This window comes from Narcine bancroftii, chromosome 14 (assembly GCF_036971445.1).
Source record: "Narcine bancroftii isolate sNarBan1 chromosome 14, sNarBan1.hap1, whole genome shotgun sequence".
Lineage (NCBI taxonomy): Eukaryota > Metazoa > Chordata > Chondrichthyes > Torpediniformes > Narcinidae > Narcine > Narcine bancroftii.
The window spans coordinates 47,533,523-47,554,431 of NC_091482.1; the positions used below are offsets into that span (position 1 = coordinate 47,533,523).

Consider the following 20,909-nt stretch of genomic DNA (forward strand, 5'->3'; position numbering starts at 1 on the left):
CAGAGATTCAGCTGGACCAGCCACATAAAAACCATGGCGACAAGAGCAGGTCTGAAGTTGGGCCTTCTGCAGCAAATGACCCCTACATCTCCTGACACCCCACGAACATCCCACCACGATGAAGATGTGTCAAGGGTCTGATACGATACTCTCTATTTAGCTGGAGGCATTCAGCATCAATTCACCATCTCAAACGCAACAGCTTGGTTGATCACCATCGAAAAACCTTCATCCCTTCCACCAACAGTGTGTACAACCCATAAACTCACAATATGGCTATTCCAGAGAAACTCATGTTCCACCACCTGGTACTTTCCCTTGCAAACTGTTCTCTGCCAGATTCCCTCCCAATGAACCTGGCTCCAGCACATCTATTCGCAGGGCTTTCCAGGAGTGATGTTAATGCATAAAACATTCTTCTTCATGCCACCCTTAACTCACTTGGCCTTTAGTTCATATCTAGTCCTTGACCCCTCCATCAATGGACACAGTCTGTCCACATCCCTCACCATTTCTGATTCCTCTATCAAGTCTTCCCTCCTTCATCTCTTCACAAAAGAAGCAGTCTCAGCCTGCCCAACTGATGACTGGACCCTCTTGGACATTTTCACATCCTCCGAATAATGTTGCAATATAGAAATGAATGTGATTGAGGGCAACACAATGTTTTACAAAGGCTGACCATAAGATCACATGATATAGGAGCAGAAATAGGCTATTCAGACCATCGAGTCTGATCCATTTCCCCACTCAACCTCCACTGCCCAGGCTTTTCCCCATATACCTTTGATGTCCTGGCTAATTAAGAACTTATCAATCTCTGCCTTAATTACACCCAATGACCTGGCCTCCAGATGCACCTCTGGCAACAAATTCCACAGATTTACTACCCTCTGGCTGCAGAAATTTCTACGCATCTCTGTTCTAAGCGGATACCCTTCAATCCTCAAGTTGTGCCCTCTTTTCCCTGACTCTCCACTTCATAATTATTGAAAGCTCTGTTGATAAAGCCTGATAATCTGTGCTGCCTTAACTGCTTACTTAACCTGGCCTGGCACTTTCAATAACATGTACACCCTGTGATAGAGTATATAGATATGTTTTTGTGAGATAAATTGGGAGGGTTTGTTAGAGAAGATCACATACAAACACTTTAAAACAGATCTTATTTGAAATACTGGAGCTCTGCCCAATGCTAGACATATAGGGGCCTCAGAACTTTTGCAAGAGCTTTGAAGAGTGCTCAAGAGACTTCACTAATGGATTGCTGTTTACAAAAGGCAACAGGTGAAAGATCTTGCTGGAGCTGCAGATTGTCTGGAAGAGAACTTGTTGTTCTAGGAGGGTGATGTGGTTTTGCAAGCAGAGAGAGGGTCAAACAGGCTTTCTCTCAGAAGAGAGAGAGAGAGAGAGAGAGAGAGAGAGAGAGAGAGAGAGAGAGAGAGAGAGAGAGATCACTTGTACAGTGTTACAGCCAGCAGACAGCAACTGGGACTGGAACAGGACAAGCTGGCAAGCTTATGGAAAACCCATTTGTAAGATGGCCCATGTGGTTCATGCAATAGGAGAGGACTGGCTCTCTAATGTTTCACTTGGAATAAGTGAAACAAAAAGGAACTCTGTGATGACCTGAAAGAAAGAGGTTATCATCTGGAGAACCCTGAAGAGGCAAGTTTCATCAGCAAGACATGGAAGTGGCTGATGGAAGTATATCAGTTGCGGATGTCCTGGAACAACAGATCTCTCTCTTGGAAAACCGACAAGAACCTTCCTGAGCAGTTTCAAGCACCAAAGCCTGGTGAACTTTATAAATGTTAAATTCTGTGCACAGTATAAGAATTGCCTGCAACCAGTGAACTCGAAGGAATGAGAAGTGAGATTGGACTGTGAACCAAATAACTTTTCTGAACTTGCATACACTTGCGCTTAGAATTAGAAGGGGGGTTAAGTTACATTAAGTAAGTCAATAGTGATAAGTTAAAGTTTGATTCTATGTTCATGTTTAAAGATAATTAAAAGCAACTTTTGTTTAAGTAACCATCTGTCTTGGTGAATATCAACTGCTGCTGGGTTTATGGGTCCTCTGGGCTCGTAACAGCCCACATTGCCAGGTCCCCCAATCCTGCATCCTATGAGAACCATATTTAATTCTGCATTGCCTCCCTCCATTCTTCCTGCAAACTGCATCACCTCATATTTCTCAGCGTTGAACCTGCTCTACTCCACAACTGCCCATTCCAACCATCTGCTTACATCTTGCTGTAGCCTGTCATTACCTTTTTCACATCTATGCCAAGCTTTGAGCGAACCTTGCAGAGGTTTTACGTTCATTGTGATTCCAGAACACGGTTAACAGCACAATCAATTCCCTAGGACTAAGACTTCACACAGACCCTTTACTATTATGTACTTGCTATCAAAAATGGTTAGTTATACTGAATTCTTTGGTTCATGATTTGTCATATTATCTTGAAAATCAAACCATTCATCTCTCTAATATTCTTGTGTGTGTTTCACACTTCTTAATTTGACAGCTTATGGGGGTACTTACTTCCTTAAGTTGCTACATTGATTTAATGAGACCCAACACATCTAATATGTGTAACCCCATAAAGTGAAGTCTTGGCTCGCAGACTGAGCAGGACACAGCTTGTGAAGATATTTACACCATTGGAAATCTCAGGCTAGAGTGAATTGCCAGAACGATTCAGTAAAATTGGTCTGGTATGGATCCATAAACTCAATCATACAACTTGCTCACAACAGGAGAGATGAGAACATCACGTGGCAAGGACACATGATTTGAACTAAGATAACTCCTTATTAGTAGGCTTTATTTCCAAGAAAATTATGAAATGTGGCAGAAGAAACAGAGGTGGTATGAAAACCAAATGTTTAACACAGCAAGTTTCTGTGATCTGGAATGTCCTTTGAAAAGCCGACAGTAACTTTCAAAATGACTGGGTTCATATTGAGCAAAACAACAACAAGCTTTGGAGAAGATGCAGGGGAGTGGAACGAACTGGACAGCTTTGGAAAGAGTTGGAACAAGACAATGGGCGCAAGGGCTTCATTTTGTGCCTAACAGTTCTGTTTCAGCGACCAGTGGAAGAAATACCATCGATGTGAAGTCAGCAAGGAAAGATGATTGTGAAAATCAAATACAGTAAAATCTCCGTCATCCAGAATTCAAGCAACTGGCAAAAAAAAATCGCGGAAAATAAATATGGTAGGTAAAAAAATATGAACATTTAAAATTGGTGTCCCCACCTCCCCCAAGCAGTCAGTTCGCCAATCCACAACCTCAAGCAACCAGAAAATTCACTTGTCTGGCATCTACCAAACCCCATAGGTGCTGGATACCAGGAGTTTTACTTTAGTTACAATTTAAAGACCGTACTCTGGATTTTCATATTACTTGCACTATTGATTTGTAAAATGAACTTTAGAACATTCTGTGGAGTTCAAATTAACCAGTAAAAATTGTAACTAAAAGCACATTTCATGATGAAGGTGGAAGATGGTGCTTTCCCTTCTCCAGGATGTGTTGTGTCTGAACCAAGCCAGTGGATTATTCACATTATGAGTTTTTTTTCTCCCCCCATGAACACCTCCTGAAATGAGGATGGGGTGTCTGGATATAGAATCTGGAGCTAAACAGCTCGGATGACAGCTGGCTGAAATCCAAGATGCTGAACTTGATGTCCAATAGTCCAAGTCCAGAGGTGTGCACTTCACAGGAGAGAGCCTTGTGGAGGAAAAGATGAAAAAAGTGGCCGTGCTTTGGGCTGAGGAGCATCCTCCTAAAGCAGCAGGTGGGCACCAGGTGGGGCAGAAGGAATGAAGTGACTGCCAACCCGTGGTGGATAAAAGGGCTCTCAGGATGGAGGGGGGAGTGCTAACGCAAGTTTCATCAAAGCTCGCAATTAATGCAAATCCATTGCTTGCGTCACACATCATAGAATTCCACATCAGCATTGCTCCAACACCTGCCTTCCACCAAAACGGACCCTTAGCGTTAACACCACATTCCCTGAACAGTCAGCCCACTGTACCTGTACTGTTTACAGCTGACACATCTGGGAAGACAAGGCTGAACTCTCAGTTTTTGGCCCGTCCCTCCGACTCCAGACAAATTACACTGGACAATGAAGATTCGGCTTCCTGAATACTTTTGGGTGTATTTTTATGGATGTTTGGGCTGCTGATCATGAAAAATCACTAAATTTTTCCTATCATGTGCCTTTTTTTAAGCTAGAACCTATTTTTGTGATTTCCTGTCATATTTTAAGTTTACGTCAAGCAGACAAAACTATGAAGTGAAACGTATCACTGAAAATTCATTTTCTGCATTCACACTGGGACTTCGTCCCTGCTGATCTTGGTGCAGTCAGTGATGAACATGGTGAAAGGTTTCATCAGGACATAAAAACATGGAAAAGCGGTATCAGGGCAACTGGAATCCATCAATGCCAGCCGACTATTGTTGGATACTGACATAAGAGGCATCAGATGCTGAGTACCAACAAAAATCAGTGGCAAAACATTTTTAGGTTGGCTGAACTAACGCAATGTGTCAGCGTCAGTATGTGATTAAACAGGATAAATTCAATAAATGTCAATTTAATGTTTCTCCAACTTCATACATGATACAGCAACTCTGAAATTGTCTATCATAACCTCCCTTTTTTAAAAGAAGCAAACCTTTTGAAAAAGTTATTGTCCAGTGTTGTCACAAAGTTGCAAGTGATAGGAACAGCAGCAGGGCTCTGCCATTCATTAAGACCATGCTGATCGGTTACTTCAGTGCCATCTTCTGGCACTCTCCCTTGATTCTAGAAATGTCCAGAAATATATCAATTTCTGTTTTGAAGAGCAAAACAACTGAGCCCTCACAGTTCTTTAGGACAGAGAATTGCAAATATTCACCATCTGAGTGGAAAAAAAACTCTTCAACTCAGTCCTAAAAGCCCTCCCAGTTATTCTCAAACTTGGCCCTGTGGTTCTCCAGGCTTCAATCAGGGGAAACCCCCCTCTCTGCTCGCAGCTTGTCAAGCCCCTTAACAATTTTCTAATTTTCACAAGATCTCTGGAGAACAGAGAGCCACCAGCCAGTAGCTTGGACATCCACCATCATGAAATGCTTGGCAAGATTGCCCTTGGCTCACATTACCTCCAGCCTACTAGCCACCCTGGACCCAGTTTGCATACTGTCACAATACATCCATGCAGATGGCATCGCTCTGCCCCTACACTCAGCCCTGGAACATCTGTCAACAAGGACACCATGTCAGGCCAGTATTCACTGACTTCAGCTCTGCCTTCAACACCAGTACCAACCAAATTCACCCCTACATTCTGTGACCTTGCTCTCCGCTCCACCCTCTGCAATTGGATTCATGACTTCCTCTCCTGCAGGCTGCAATCAGTGATGATTGGGGGCAACATCTCCTCTCCGATCACCTTCAAATTGCAGAGGGTTGTGAATGAGGCTCAGGCCATTACGCAAACCTCTCTCCCCTCCATCAACTCCATCTATAACTCCCACAGCCTTGGAAAAGGAATCTACGCATTAAAAGGTTCATCCCACCCCAACTAAACTCTCTTCATCCCCTCTCCCACTTGCACCTCTGGCTTTAAAAGGGAAGAGAATTACATTACAAGGTAAAATAACATTTGTTTAATTTCAGGCAGGGAACAGTCGATGATGTTATGAGGAAGCACCTCTGGCTTTAAAAGGGAAGAGAATTATATTACAAGGTAAAATAACATTTGTTTAATTTCAGGCAGGGAACAGTCGGTGATGTTATGAGGAAGCATCTCTGGCTTTAAAAGGGAACAGAATTACATTACAAGGTAAAATAGCATTTGTTGAATTTCAGGCAGGGTACAGTCGGTGATGTTATGCGGAAGGATGGGAAGTAAATCATGAAAATCTGTAGATGTCGTGGTTGAAGTAAAAACACGAAATGCTGGAGAACCTCAGCAGGTCAAACAGTGTCCCTTATGTCTCAAAGGCAAAGATACACAAAAGAAAGGATGTGAGGGTAGCATTAAATATAGGTGTTGGGATGTTGTGGTAAAGTTGTATAAGACATTGACGGGGCCAAATTTGGAGTATTGTGTGCAGTTTTAGTCACATAACTACTGGAAAGGTCTCAATAAGATTGAAAGAGTGGAGAGAAGATTTACTATGATGTTGCCCGGACTTCAGGACTGAGTTACAGGGAAAGGTTAAACAGGATAGTACTTTAATCCCTGGAGTATAGAAGAATGAGGGGAGATTTGATAGAGGTATTTAAAAATTAAGAGGGGGATAGATGGAGTAAATATAAATAGGCTTTTTTCCACAAAGGGTAGGCGAGATACAAACTAGAGGATATGGATTAAGAGTGGAAGGGGAAAAGTTTAGGGGACCTTCTTTGCACAGCGAGTGGTGGGAGTGTAGAATGAGCTGCCAGCTGAAGTGGCGAATGCGGGCTCCAATTTTAACATTTAAGAGGAATTTAGACTATACATGGATGGGAGAGGTATGGAGGGCTGTGGACTGGGTGCAGGTCAGTTGGAGTAGGCAGAAAAACAGTTCGACACAGACTAGAGGGGTCAAAGGGCCTGTTTCTGTGCTGTAATGTTCTATGGTTCTATGGAAAGATACAGAAAATTGCAGAGAGACAGAAAGGGAGAAAGATTAAAAATATGAAGATGTGGGAAAGAATTGCTGATTTCAAGGGGGAGAAAAACTGGTGAATAATGATATCATGGAATAATACAAAGTGTTTTCCATGGGTTAACATGGCACGTGACGTACACAATCTTTGCATGCGCGGACTGAAGTCAGCTGCCTCAATCTTGAAGTGTTGAGAAACACAAAAGCAGCAGATGTTGGAATCGTGAGCAAACAAAGAATTGCTGGAGGAAGTCAGCAGGTCAGATGGCGTCGATGGGTAGAAAATCCTCCAGCAATTCTTTGATTGTCCTGAAGATCTACTTTAGCAATAACCATAATTTAACTGGTAACATAAAATAGCTTGAGTATATAAAATGGAAACAATAAAGAGAATTAAATTTTGCTCAAATCTTTTTTCAGCTTGCAGTTGACTGACAGATAAATATGTTTTAGTCATTTCCTGCATGCTATTTGTTCTTTGTTCAAATAACCCTGGCAAATTTCTATAGATGTGTGGTGGAAAGTTCGCTGACCAGCTATATCACGTCTGCCACAGGGACACCAATACCCCTGAGTGGAAATCCCTGCCAGCCCAGGTCCCAGGACATCACAGGCAAAATCCTCCCCACCAACAAGAATATCTACAGGGAATGCTGCCATCGCAGAGCAGCAGCAATCATCAAGGATCCACACCACCCAGCACACACTGTTCTCGTTGCTACCATCAGGAAAGAGGTAGAGGTGCCACAAGACTCGCACCGCCAGGTTCAAGAAACAGCTGCTCCCCCTCCGCCATCAGACTCCTCAACGACAAACTCAATCAGGGACTCTGACTTTTGCACTTTATTGTTTTTTTCCCTCTCTGAAATGCAGATATTGTTTATATTTCTTTATTTGTTCACATGTGTACGTTGAGTAGATTTTTTGCACTGCCAATAAGTGATAACCAATAAGTGATAATTTTGCTTTGCCCACAGGAAGAAGAATCTCAGGGTTGTATGTGATGTCATGAATGTACTCTGACAATCTATCCGAAATCTGAAAATCTTCAAGGATGATTGACAGAGAGAGAAAAAGTGGCTGTGGGGTTTCTGAAGGAATAGATCTTTGCACACTTCTTCCAAAGCCCTATTTGCCTGGCTATAAATTTCACTCCATCATCGAGTCAGAACTCCAATTTGACGTGCATGACGCACAAGTAACATGTTGAGACAACACAATGCCAATGCCGTGTCACAATGCAGAAAGTTACAGAGTCTTTTCCCTCCGTCAAAAATCCAGATGTCAGGCACCTTCACACCAAGCCATATTGCTCTGACTCAAACCTCAAATTACATTTACTTGACCATTCACAGTTGAAATATAAATTCTTTCCATTTAATGTAATATTGATTTCTCTGTCAGACCGACAATAAGATAATATTAACTTGCATAAATAATAATTACTTTTTAAAGTCAATATTTTACAAAAAGGAAAACCACAAACATTCCATTGCCTTTGAACCCAACATAGAAGCAAGCCTTGCTTAGCAAAAAACACCCCCTCAGAATAAATTGGAGAAAGCCATAACTTCCCTTAAATATTCCCAAGAAGTTTTGATAGATAGTAACGGTCACTGATAAAGACGTTAAAAATCTTGACGATTGAATGGTGCTGTTCACACTGAAATATCAGGCCCCCAGAAGGCAAAGTGATGGGGATGCCCCTGCTGCCTGTATTTTTCATGCCTCCTCACAAAACATTTTTATCAGAGAGCTTTTCCATTTCACTTTCACATTTTTTGGGGGGTTGGGGGTGGGTGGGTGGGAGGAGACTCCACAGAAATTGACAGCCAGGTCTCTGCAAGCAGTTCCCGTTTTCATTCATCACACTTTCATGCCGTGCATTCCAAAATCAGAGACCCTTCAGCTTTTGGGATGATTTGGGGTTCAATACTAATCAGCTGGAACACTGCATAAATGTAGTGAGAGAACAGCCCTTCTGGGATGGTGGGAACCTAATTGCTCATTCAGTTTTATTTCTAATCCCCAAAGCTGCTACATACTAATGGGATTTCTCAACACTGATCAGAAAGATCAATAAGCAACTCGGGAACAGTTATAAACAGGAAAGGAAAAAGTGAAGCAAAGTTTAAGACTCAGAGAACCCCACCCACTCAAATTTGGGGATTTGAATTACTGGCCCAAGACGTTGGTTGTACATTTTTACCTCCTATGGATAGTGCAGGACCCACTGAGCTTCTCTGGCAGTTTTGTGTATTAACCACAATCACAGCATATGCAGACTTTCTTGTTTCACTCCATAGGCCCTTAGGCTCTTCGACCTTGCTCTGCCAACCATCAAGATCACAGTTCATCTCCTACCTCTCCAATTTTTCCAGCACCGTCTCCTTTACGATGGAGGCTCTTACATTTCAACGTACAGCACAGCAACAGGCCATTTTGACCCACGAGCCTGTACCACCCAATTAACCTACAACTCCGGTACATTTCGAATAGTGGGAGGAAATCAGAGCCTGCAGGGAAAACCCATGCAGACCCAGGGAGAACGTACAAATTCCTTACAGACAGCGTGGGATTCAAACCCCAGTCCTGATAGCTGACGCTGTAACAACGTTACGCCATCTTGTGACCCAAGCCCAATCATGACCATTAGCCAGGAAGTTGTCGACTGGAAAATCCCACTGGCCGTAAGTAGCTTGCATTTCCACTCACCAAAACTCGTGGATCGATTTGCCAAACTGGTATATGAAGGTCCTCCGGGTGAAGATGTAGACACGGGACTGGACAGGGGACTGAAAGAAGCCGGGTCTGCAGAAAAACTGTGACTTGATCCCATGGCGAAAGGCGGTGACTGTCCTTTACTGGATTGGGAGGCCACTTGCTGAAACAGGAGATGAGGCCACTTTTAAATTGCAATCACATACAATGCTGTCAAATTGCCTTTAATCAGATCAGTTAAAGACCTCAAAAAAGGGATAATCAAATCTTAAAAATGAACCAGATAATGAATAGACATTTTCTAATTTTAAAATAACATTTTCAATGTCAACTTCAAATCTGAATCTGGTTGTTGAAGCTACAATACAACTAAGGATTGCAACCCTACACGGTAATGGGACACGTGTTTTGTTTTCACTGTCAAACAGTTTTAGAAGCAAAATTGTTGGTAACAGGCAATTATTCCTTGTAGTTGGGATTTTGCTTTTTCCAAGAAGACTTTGAGAATATCTTTGAACTTATTCTTCCTTTAATCTGGTAGTTTCTTGTTATGAAATAACTCAGAATAGAATGTGACAGGTTTAAAATACAGGAGCAGAACCAGCCATAACACATCACCTTTTTTTGAACTCCCTAAAACCTTGGAGTCATCAATCAACAGGTTCTGTGGGGCAGCTCCTTAAATTTCATGGAACGTAGAACAAACAGCACAGGAACAGGCCCCCTTTGGGTCAATTCAATGCACGGAGAAACTCCGCAGGTCAGGTAGCATCGACGGACAGTCGACGTTCATTGGGAATGCCAAATATCAGGGAGGCAGGAGTGGGGCAGAAGCACAGGCTGGCAGATGGCAGATACAGGTGGGAAGGGAGAAGAGGAGAAGGGAGCTTGGGGTGGGGGTTGGGGGCTGAGAAAGGTGCGGTGAGATCAGAGAAAGGAAGAGGGTGATTAAACTACGGAATTTGTGGCCACAGACGGTTGTGAAGGCCAGGTCACTGGGTGTATTTAAGGCAGAGTTTGATAAGTTTTTGATTAGTCAAAGGTTATGGGGAGAAGGCTGGACAGTGGGCGTTGAGTATGAAAATGGATCATCTCATGATTAAATGGTGGGGCAGACTCGATGGGCTGAAGAGCCCAATTCTGCTCCTATATCTTATGGAAGGGGGTGGGGAAAGGTCTTGTGGCTTAGAACATCTGTGTTGAACACAATGTCCTAAACGAATCCTCTCTGCACACACATGTCCTAGATCTCTATATTCTTTATCTGCTCATGTATCTCTGCAAATTGCCTCATAAACATTGCTATTGCATCTATATCTGTAGACCCATGGAGAGTGGGGAGCGGAGACACAGTGCTCCCGTGGGGTCCATCTGCCCAGTTTGACTGCCGTCAGCTCCATACAGGCTTTAAAAGGTCTATGCCCAAGATGATTGGCAGCAGCCGCGAGGGGGTTGCAGACTCCAGGGAAGTAGAGGACTGGGGCAGGGCAGTGGAAACGGGGAGACCATCCCTGTCTGAGGAGAAGCAGAAGAGGCGACCTACGGCATGCTGACCATGGCGGCAGAAGGAACCACACAGGCGGTGGTGGTCTGTAGATGACTCGAGTCGAGGAATGCACGGAAGCTGAGGGGTGCTGGAGACTGCGGTCAAAGGATTTGCATCAGGCTGCGGACTGCTGGAGACTAGCTTGAAACTGGATGAAGGGGTACCAGGTATCGGAACCGGGATGCGAGAGAGTTCAGAGGGACTGAAGGGTTCCTAATCGTATTGAAGGTCCAGATCTGGAGCTCAGGTTGCCGATGGTTTAGACTAGACTCTATGTGACTCAAGGTGAATCCACTGACACTTGGTGACTCTGGGGGTTGGGGGGGGGGGGGAGTGTGGGGAACTCTCTTTTGCTTCTCTTTCTCTGACTGTAGAGGGGCACCAGGTAATTTCTGTCGATGCCGAATCTGACCGCCTTAGAGCAGACAAAAGCAATTTTGCGCAACATGACACTGTTTTTATTACATGACAATAAATTGAATCTTGAATCTACATCTACCACCTCCCCTGGCAGGGCGCTCCAGGCACCCACCACTTTGTGTGTAAAACAAAGTGCCCTACAGACCTCCTTTCACTTTCCCCCTCTCATCTTAAACCCATGCCCTCTCGTATTTGACATTTCCATCTGACTGACTATCTGCCCTGTCTATGCTTTTCATAACTGCAGCAGAGAAACTCAGAAGACAATTTATGCATGGCAAGTTCAATTTACAGCAACATGATAATGGTCAGGAAATAATGAGGCTCAATGACAGATAAATATTGCCTTCGTCACCTGCTTTTTCCTCAAAATTGTACCTTGAGCTCGTTTATCTTCACTGAGAGAGCCATCGTTTTACATTTGATCAGAGAAACAGATTTAGCGCAGTGGTTCTCAATCTTTGTTTTTCCACTCACATCCCACTTTAAGTGTTCCCTATGCCACTGGAGTTCTGAGATTAGTAAGGGATTGCTTCAGGTGGGATGTGGGTGGAAAGAAAAAGTTTGAAACCCACTGTTTGAATCGTCCCTCATTGACTCGTCATGTGCACGGTTTCAGAACTCCAAAGGAAATGGGCCAATAACAATTTTTCTCAAGCAAAATATTTCAGTAAAAATTAGGTCTAGAGCAGACACGTTAAAATGTACAAACTCCTTACAGACAGTGCCAGATTCAATGGCGTTATAACAGCGTTGAGCGAACCCAATAGTTCTCAACCTTTTTCTTTCCACTCACCTCCCACCTGAAGCAATCCCTTACTAATCACAGAGCACCAATGGCATAGGGATTACTTAAAGTGGGAGGTGAGTGGAAAGAAAATGGTTGAGAACCACTGGGTTAGCTCAATGCTATTACAGCGCCATCGAATCTGGCACTGTCTGTAAGGAGTTTGTATGTTTTCTGTATGGGTTTCCTCTGGGTACTCCAGTTTCCTTCCATCCTTCAAAACTTAGGTTGTAGGTTAATTGGGTGGCATGGGCTTGTGGGCCAAAAGGACCTGTTACCGTATTGCATGCCTAAATTAAAAATTTAGATTGAAGAGATGAGTATAAATCAGTGCTGTAAGAGATTTTTGTGCTCGGCTTTCTGGAATGGGTACTCCACTCATGACCTGGTCCCTCAGAACTGAACTACCACCAAATGAACCAGTGCTAACCCTCATGGTAACCCTGTATATTTCTACATTGTGGGACTGAAGTCAATGCAAGAAAAAAACCCAACTTAACTTAATCAGAGGTTAGACAAGCCAAAGACTGAGGAAGAAACCCAGTTGGGAATTAAAATCTATCAGTTGCGTTTTTCCAGCCAGGATATGATCCATAAGGAAATAAACTGGGATGTGAACTTTTCCTTTAGCTGTTGTTTTGTGGTTATACAGGAAGTTCCATAACAAAAGTTTGAAAGGATCCTGAATGCTCACCTTGTTTACTCATGCGTTTTCTGCAAAGTACACTTAATTTGTCTGTGGCTTCACCTTTCTAAAATGCTAAAGGGCAGAGGATCCAGATGGTGAGGCAGTGCGCCAGACCCAGAGATGCCACTGGCTGTAACGGTCCACAATGATAAACTATGGATGGTGCAAACTGGTGTTATCTTGCTTCACCCCGTCTCTAATCGCCCTCTGCACCTTCCCAAATACAATCACAACCTTCTTGTAGTGTGGTGGCCAGAGGTGTTCCGGCTGAAGCGTAATTACAATTTTGTACAGTTCTACCGCTTACTCCTGAACACTCAATCAGCTTTAATTTAATCACAGCCTTGTCTAACCTCCTGAAAAGCATTACCATAAGCTTCTCTGGAATGAATGCCATTTGCCGAGCCCATCTAACCAGTCTGTTGATCTCTTCCAACTGCCTAGAACCCTTTTCCTCACTATTAATATCACAGCCAATTGTGGTTTTGTCAATGTGTCATAATTGCGGTCCTTTCTTGAAATGGACCACAAAAAGAAACACAAACAATGAAGATGCTGGAGTCTTGAGCAAACAATGAACTGCTGAGGAACTCCGTGGAACTCTAGCAGCATCTATGGGCAGAAAGGATCAAATAATGAAGGACCTTCCCCTGATCCATTGAGTATGTCAGCCCCGCGGAGACCTGTGCCCAAGATTGCGACAGCTACGTTCGGTAGCAGCCACAAAGGGGTTGCGTCTCCGGGGAGCAGTGGACCAGTGCAAGGCACCAGAAATGGAGAAATCAACCCCTGTTCCAATGTCGAGAAGGAGAAGCAGGAAAGATGACCCTACCAGAAGGTGACCACAGCAGCGAGTGGCTCAATGGCTGAGGGACCCATGCAGGCTGCGGGCTGGCTCATGGGAACTGGACATCGGAGCCGGGTTTAGAGAGGGTGCTGGGGGCAAGAAGGGCTTCCGAAGGGCCTTGGGTTTGATCGTGCCAGAGGTTTAGATCTGGAGCTCGGGTGGCTGGAAGTGGAGTCGGTGCAGCTGCAGAGCCTGCGGGAGGGCTGGAGGTGAATCCACGGGCACTCAGTGACTCTGAAGGGAGTCTCGTTTATAAGGGGCGACGGGCAATGCTAATGGCGATTCTTTGTCAGTGAGAAGGCAATTTCATGTAATATTATGTCCTGTACTATTAGATGATATTAACAGAATCTTGAATCCTTTGCTCTTTAATCCGACTTGTCACCCTCCTTTAGATCCCACAGGTCTTTGTTTTCTCATCTAGTTTGCTATTGGACTTTTTATCAACGCACAAACGTGCTGGAGAAGCTCAGCAGGTCACGCAGCATCCTTAGGAAGTAAAGGGCAAACAACGTTTTGGGCCTGAGCCGTTTGATCCCCTGGCAAAGAGCTCGGGCCCGAACAGTTAGTTACCCTTTACTTCCTGCTGAGGCCGCGTGACCTGCTGGGTTTCTTTGGCATCTTTTGGGTATTACACTCGATCCCAGTATCTGCAGACATTCTTGCTTCATTCAAAGGCCTTTCAAAAATTCATGTGGATTGCTCCAACCTTTTAATAAAATGTTGTCAAAAAATTAAATCTAGTACCATGCAAATGGTCCTTTACAAATTCAGAACATAAATAGAAAATACTTGAAATACTCATCAGACCACGTGGCACAAGTGGAGAGGGAAACAGAATGATAAATCCAAGTTGACTACCTTTGGTTACCCTGTGCTTCACAAAATGCTAAACCAGAGAGTCATGTGGGGAAAAGTGAGGAGAAAGGAAGGGAGAGGAGGAAGAGGCTCTCTGATAGGACAATGGCGAGGAAGAGGATGAGAAGAAGAAACTCTGATAGGACAATGGCGGGGAATAGGATGGGGAGTAAGGAAGATGCACTCTGATAGGACGATGGTGGGGAAGAGAATGGGGAGTAAGGAAGGAAGGTGTGGGTGAACAGTAGGAGCAGAGGATGGAGGAGAGGAAAGAGAAGGAAAAGAGTAGGAGGAATGGGACCAGAGAGATGAGGGAATCCAAGAGGTAGGTGGTTTGAGAAAACAAGGAATAGAAGAAGTCGACATTGATGCTGTCTAGTTGAATACAGTGTTACCTGGTACTCAAACAGCCAGAAAAATAAACCCAAGAAAATAAATAGGTAAAAAATACAGAAGTTTAAAACTGGCGCATCTCGCTGTTAGTTTGCCAATCATGCAACATGCAGTCTCAAGCTACCAGAAAATACTACATTTATCAACTTATCCGGTATCTACCAATCCCCATAGGTGCTAGATAGCAGGGGTCTTACTGTACAAGATGCTGTTTCTCCACCCGGTGTGTGGCTTCATCCTGGGAGCGCAGTAGGCCAGAGATAGGCATGCCAGGATGGGACACTGAAGTGGTTGGCCACTGGAAGATGCTGGATGCTTTGGAGAATAGAACAATCAACAAGAAGGGCCCCCAATCTGCTTTCGGTCTCCCCGATGCCAAGGAGGCCACACCGAGTGCACTGGATGCAGTAAATTCCCCCTACAGATTTGCAGGTGGCATGGAAGGGCTCTTTGGGGGTCCTGAATGGTGCTGAGGGGTGTGTGGTCACTGGGATAAGTACTGGGGGAGGGGATAGAGAGCAAGGGAATCACTTCGCTGTCTTAGTTCTCAAATGTTATGGACAAGGACATTCCATATCGACTTCAACACACTAAATAGGATAGGAATTTGGTGCCTATCTTATGTCCAATGTGGATGCACTGATTGATAGAATGGGAAGCAGGTCACCCATCCGGCCCATCGAGGCTGCTACGCTATTCAATAAGATCATGGCTGATCTGGCCGTGGTCTCAGCTCCACCTACCCTCACGACTTTCTCTTGTTTACCTATTATTTCACCCTCATTTACCTTATCCTCCTCCTTCATGAAAGAAATTACAAATTATTTCCCAGCAATCTTGATAAGAAAAGTTCATTCAGATATTTTTTTTAAATTTATTCTCTTGCTCTTTAGGTATTTACCTTTGATTTTATTTATCAATATTTTTTAAGTTCTCCCTCAGCTTTACTCATTTCCCTATTCCCAAACAATCCACTCTCTGCCAGGCATTCTGTTGCATCAAGCTCTTGTCAGGCTAGCATTCTTCCCATACTTTAACATTCAGGGATCTCTACCTCAAACAGCACTGATCTCAAAGTTCCCTCCAACATCAACATCCTGGACATCACCGCTATCTAGAAGCACAACCACATCAGTTGTGAGAATATAATGAAACACAAAACTGCAATTATTATAGTTAAAACACAGAGAAATGGTGGAGGAACTCAGCTGGTCTCAGAGCGTCCTTAGGTGGTGAAAATATATTACCGGCGTCTCAGGCCTGAGCCCTTCTTCGAACTAAAACAACAGGAAGGCATCAAAATAAAGACCGAGGACTAGCCAGGGGAGGAGTCCAGACCAACAAAAGGTGTTAATTCGACATGATAAGAGGAGAGGTGGGAATTGATTTTGGGTTTGTGAAAGGAGACAGAGGGAAGGGGTGGGGGGGAGGGAGAGAGAGAGAGAGAGAGAGAGAGAGAGAGGGAAATGGGGAATTGTAACGGGTAGCCACTGGGAGACCTGCGGTTGACCGAGCCGAGGTGCTCAACAAAGCAAGAATGGCTGTAACTAGAGGGGAGAGGTCACAGCATCTAGTGGTGGGTGACTCATCACGGGGCAGACCAAAGATTTTCATTATTTACAAGGCACCGGATCATTCTTCATTTGCTACTTGTACGCAGCCCCGACAGCGCCCAATAAGTCCGAAACTATACAGGACAAAACAGACTGACTGGCATCCCATCAGCCTCCAAGACATTTATTCCTTCCATCTCTTGTGTACAACGGTGTGTATTACATTCAAAGATCCTGCAGGCACTTTCTTATCACTTGCCAAATGCAGGCCTTCTACCACCAAGGACAGCAGGTGCTTAAAGACAACAACCATCCTGACTTGGAAATTTTTCACTTCTCTTTCATTGCACATCACTAGGTCCTAGATCCTGCATCCCGATAAGCACTGTGGGGGCATCAGAAGAAATCCAGCAGTTCAAGAAGGGAGCCCATCATCATGTTCCTAGTGCAAAGAACACTGGCCTGGCTGATCATGCCCATGGACATAAATATCAAAAAATGATTAAAAAAAAAAAGACCAGGTGACTCAGCTCTTCCCATTGCAACAGGCTAAACTCAGAATACCCTACTCAGCTCTTGGTAACTAACTGAAAGCTCAAATCATCAACCTATGGAACCAATTCCTTAGGGAAATAGTATTCAGTATTCAAAATGTCTCAATGAGGTACCTCCTCATCCTCCTGTACTCCAACGAGTTCAGTTCAAGAGCCGACAAATGTTCCTCATATACTAACCCAGGCTGTGTGTACTGTCAGACTGTCATCGTAAGGGGCACTGCAGTCAGGGGCACTGCAATGCAGCACCAACCAGTAACCTTCTCGGTTCACATTTATTGTCATAGTACATACATGACATCACATACAACACTGAGATTCTTTTTTTTCTGCGGGCTAGGCAGAATTTCTATGTCATAAATATCAACTGTAATCAAAGAAGAAAGAACTGTGAACAAACTGCATAAATGCAGATGTAGGTATAAATATACTGTAATAGAACACTACAGCACAGTACAAGCCCTTCGGCCCTCGATGTTGTACCGACATATATATTCCTGAAATAAAATCTAAACCCTCCCTACCCTGTAACCCTCTATTTTTCTCTATCCCCATGCCCTGAGTTTCTTAAATGTTTCAGCCTCCACCACCACCCCTGGCAATGGATTCCAGGTACCCACAACTCTCTGCATAAAAAAAATGACCCCTAAACTTCCCTCCCTTCCCTTCACCTGGTGTTTGCTATTCCTGCCCTGGGAAACAGGCAATAAATAAATAAAGAAGTTTAAAAAAAAGTTATTAAATGAGTGCCTGAATGAATTTACTGTTCATGAGTCTGTTGGTTGAGGGGTTGCAACTATTTCTGTACCTGCTGATACAAGTCCTGTGGCACCCGTACCTCTTTCCTGATGGTAGCAGGGAGAACCTTGACAGCTTCGTTTCTGCTATCAGCCTTGAGACACTGAAGTCAATGGCACAAGTGAGCAGAAATTAGTGAACTGGTCACAAATTTAGGATTTTCCCTGGCCTCGGGTCCCACCTACCAACTGGGATATGGTCTCAGCAGGAAGGTTTCAACTCACAACGCGCCTCAGTGTACTCTCAGCTCATTCGAAGGTCTGATGAAAAAGCAGCTTTCCCCAGGTAGATGGATTTCCAATGTGCTTCCTCCATGACAGTTGAAAAAAAAATATCCAACCCACTTCCAGAATGAGTGTAGTGGACGGAAATCAATAAATCCTGGTGTTTATGTCAAGGAAGGGGTGGTGTTCCTCAGCCTGATCAATGTAAGTGGCAGCATGTCAACATACTTGTACTGATGTATGCGAAAGCCTGAGCTCATGGTGGCATTCCTTCCATTTTAGCAGTCTCCACCAGACTCCTGAACAATAAACTCCAGCAGGGACTCATTTAATAACTATTACTTTTGCACTTTACTGTTTCTCTCTCTCTCTCTCTTTTGTTTATGTGTACATTGTTTACAATTTTTTTTGCATTGCCTGTCAGTGGTAATTCTGTCTCACCCACAGGACATAAGAATCCCAGGGTTGCATGTGAAGTCATGTATATAGACTGACAATAAATCTGAAATCTGCCTTATTTTGCAGTCTGCGGCAGCATTAATTGAGATTTTCCTGTAGTCATGAGGGTCCCAAGCACACTGAGAGCCGCAGCTCGCCCTCTCTGCAGATAGAAACATAATTATGGCATTATCTACTCATGAAGTTACAGGACGGGTTCTGTTGGAGAACTTTGCTTCACATTGAAGAGAAGTGAGAATAATTGATTCGCCATCGTAATTTTACACCCTGAAACCCACTCAATCCATGTTTTTCATCAAGAGAATTTGCATGTATTTATCCCTCAGCGTTTGATAATGCAAAACATCTGAGTCTAATGTATTCTTTTCGCATTACTTAGAAACATTAGCTACTCTAACGAAAACAAAAAAAAATTCAGCTGAAGAAATAAAGACATTTTAAACGACACGTTATTTAAAAAGAGCAAGTGTACCTAATTCTCTCGCCTCCCTCTCAAATATCAATAGCAGGAAATGGAAACATCTTTTCTATGTTATCTAGAGGTAATTTCCGTATATTTTGTACTTTGAAGTGGCAAAAGGCAACTTGGTTCAAACTCCTGCTGAAATATGTAACTACAAGGAGGCGCACAAAGAATCTACGGTCAAGTCAACACAGAAAATCCAAGCTTTGCCAGAATGAAGGTTCCTTTCGGAGTCACCTACAGACAACTGGAGGACAGTCCTTGAGAACAGTGGCTCTCGAACTCCCCCCCCCCCCTCACATATTGCACACCACTTATACCACTTTAAGTAATCCCTTACTAACCACAGTGCACTTATATCATAGGTGCTCTGTGGTCAGTAAGGTCGTTTGTGAGTGGGGAGAAAGGTTGAAAGCCACTGATTTAGAATAAGTAATTGAAATTCTACTGAACCCTAAGCTGGATTCCCAAAATGCTTTAAGGGTAAGAAATTCATCTGAAGAGAAACGTGAAATTGGAGAGAAAAATCACACCGCAGCCTCTTTAGCTCACTCAACCCCACCCTCATCCAACTGGGATTGTGACATCGGCTAACTGGGAAATGTTCCATTATATCCCTCACCCAAATCACTGACATAATCTTGTACACCCCTACGTGCTCCTCCTTCAGCATCCTCCGCTCCAAGGGAAACAGACTCAGCCTATCTAGTCTCACCTCCGAACCGAGAGGTCCCAGCTCAGGCAACATCGTTCACGCCCTCTTCAACTTATTCATGATCTTACTGTGGTGTGGCAACCACGTCATGGCTGATTTTGTCTCGGAAGGTGGTGGAGTTGGCCTGCTTAAAAAAAGCACTGTATCTGGATGAGCCTAGCCAACATTTTGTACAGTTGCATGGTCCTGTTTTCTATTCCCTTACAAATCAAGGCCAGCATTTTCTTTGCCGACGCCATAATCACCACCTTATCTCCCTGTGCTGCTATTTTAAGGATCTATGAATGAGTACACTGTGTTTGTTAGTAATCCCTGTATTAGGCCTCACAAAATCCATCACTTCACACTATTCAGGGTTAGATTCCATCTGCCATTGTTCCTCCAGTTTACCACCAGATCCATAACCACCATTTTGTCAACAAAGACTATCTTCCGCACTATTAACCAGTTTTCTAATCACCTCCAATCACCCACCACGTCTGTGACTGACCTGGTTCTGTGTCAGAACTTCACAGGTAACAAGTGTGTGATATTTGCAGCAATTAAGCCCTGTTGACCTGATTTCAGTTTTGAAGTCATCATTCCTTGATCTGTTTTTTTCGAGCTTTTGATCTACATGCTCCAAGTGGGCGCTGATATTAGTGTGGTGCTTCTTAAACATGATTCCCAAGATGTGGTCTTAGCTGGCTGGGTTTCACTTTACTTCCATCCCCAAGAATCCTCCCACACCGTTGAGTACCTGGTAATCATGCTGGCTGAATTGACTAGAGCTGCGAGGTTACCTTCCCTGAAGGGCATTTATGAATCAGTAATTTTTGCACACCATTTTAGTATTGTGTGGAATTATTGGCAAAATAAATCTGAGCATCTGCATTGGAATATTGACGTCCTTTCGGCATTATTTCAAACCAATGAATGGCTAGTTTTCCAATTTATAACTGGCTGGTGAAAGAGAGAGAGGATCTGCACTAGATTCTTTTTACGTTTACCAGATAAGCCTTCAGATTTATTGTTAGAGTACAGACAGGACACCTGATTCCTTTTTCTGTGGGTGAAGCAGAATTACCACTTATTGGTAGTGCAAAAAACTGTACTCAAGAAGATACGTATACTTGTAAACAAATAAAAAATGTAAACAACCTGACTGTGCGATGCAGAGGGAAAAAAGTAATCAATAAGTAAAAGTTCTTAAATGTGTCCCTACTTGAGTTTGTTG

General features: G+C 43.6%; 1 protein-coding gene across 10 annotated transcripts in view; it reads right to left on the reverse strand.

The window, feature by feature from the left end:
* arnt2 (aryl-hydrocarbon receptor nuclear translocator 2) overlaps window positions 1-20,909 on the reverse strand; it is a 347,931-nt gene that overhangs the window by 52,468 nt on the left and 274,554 nt on the right. For all 10 annotated transcript variants that reach the window (XR_011348485.1, XM_069910315.1, XM_069910319.1 and 7 more), the window contains one exon: window positions 9,383-9,551. Coding sequence is in view for 9 of the 10 variants with exons in the window: in XM_069910315.1 (XP_069766416.1) it covers window positions 9,383-9,551 (169 nt within the window). In the remaining variant the exon portion in view is untranslated. The remainder of the gene's footprint in view (window positions 1-9,382; window positions 9,552-20,909) is intronic.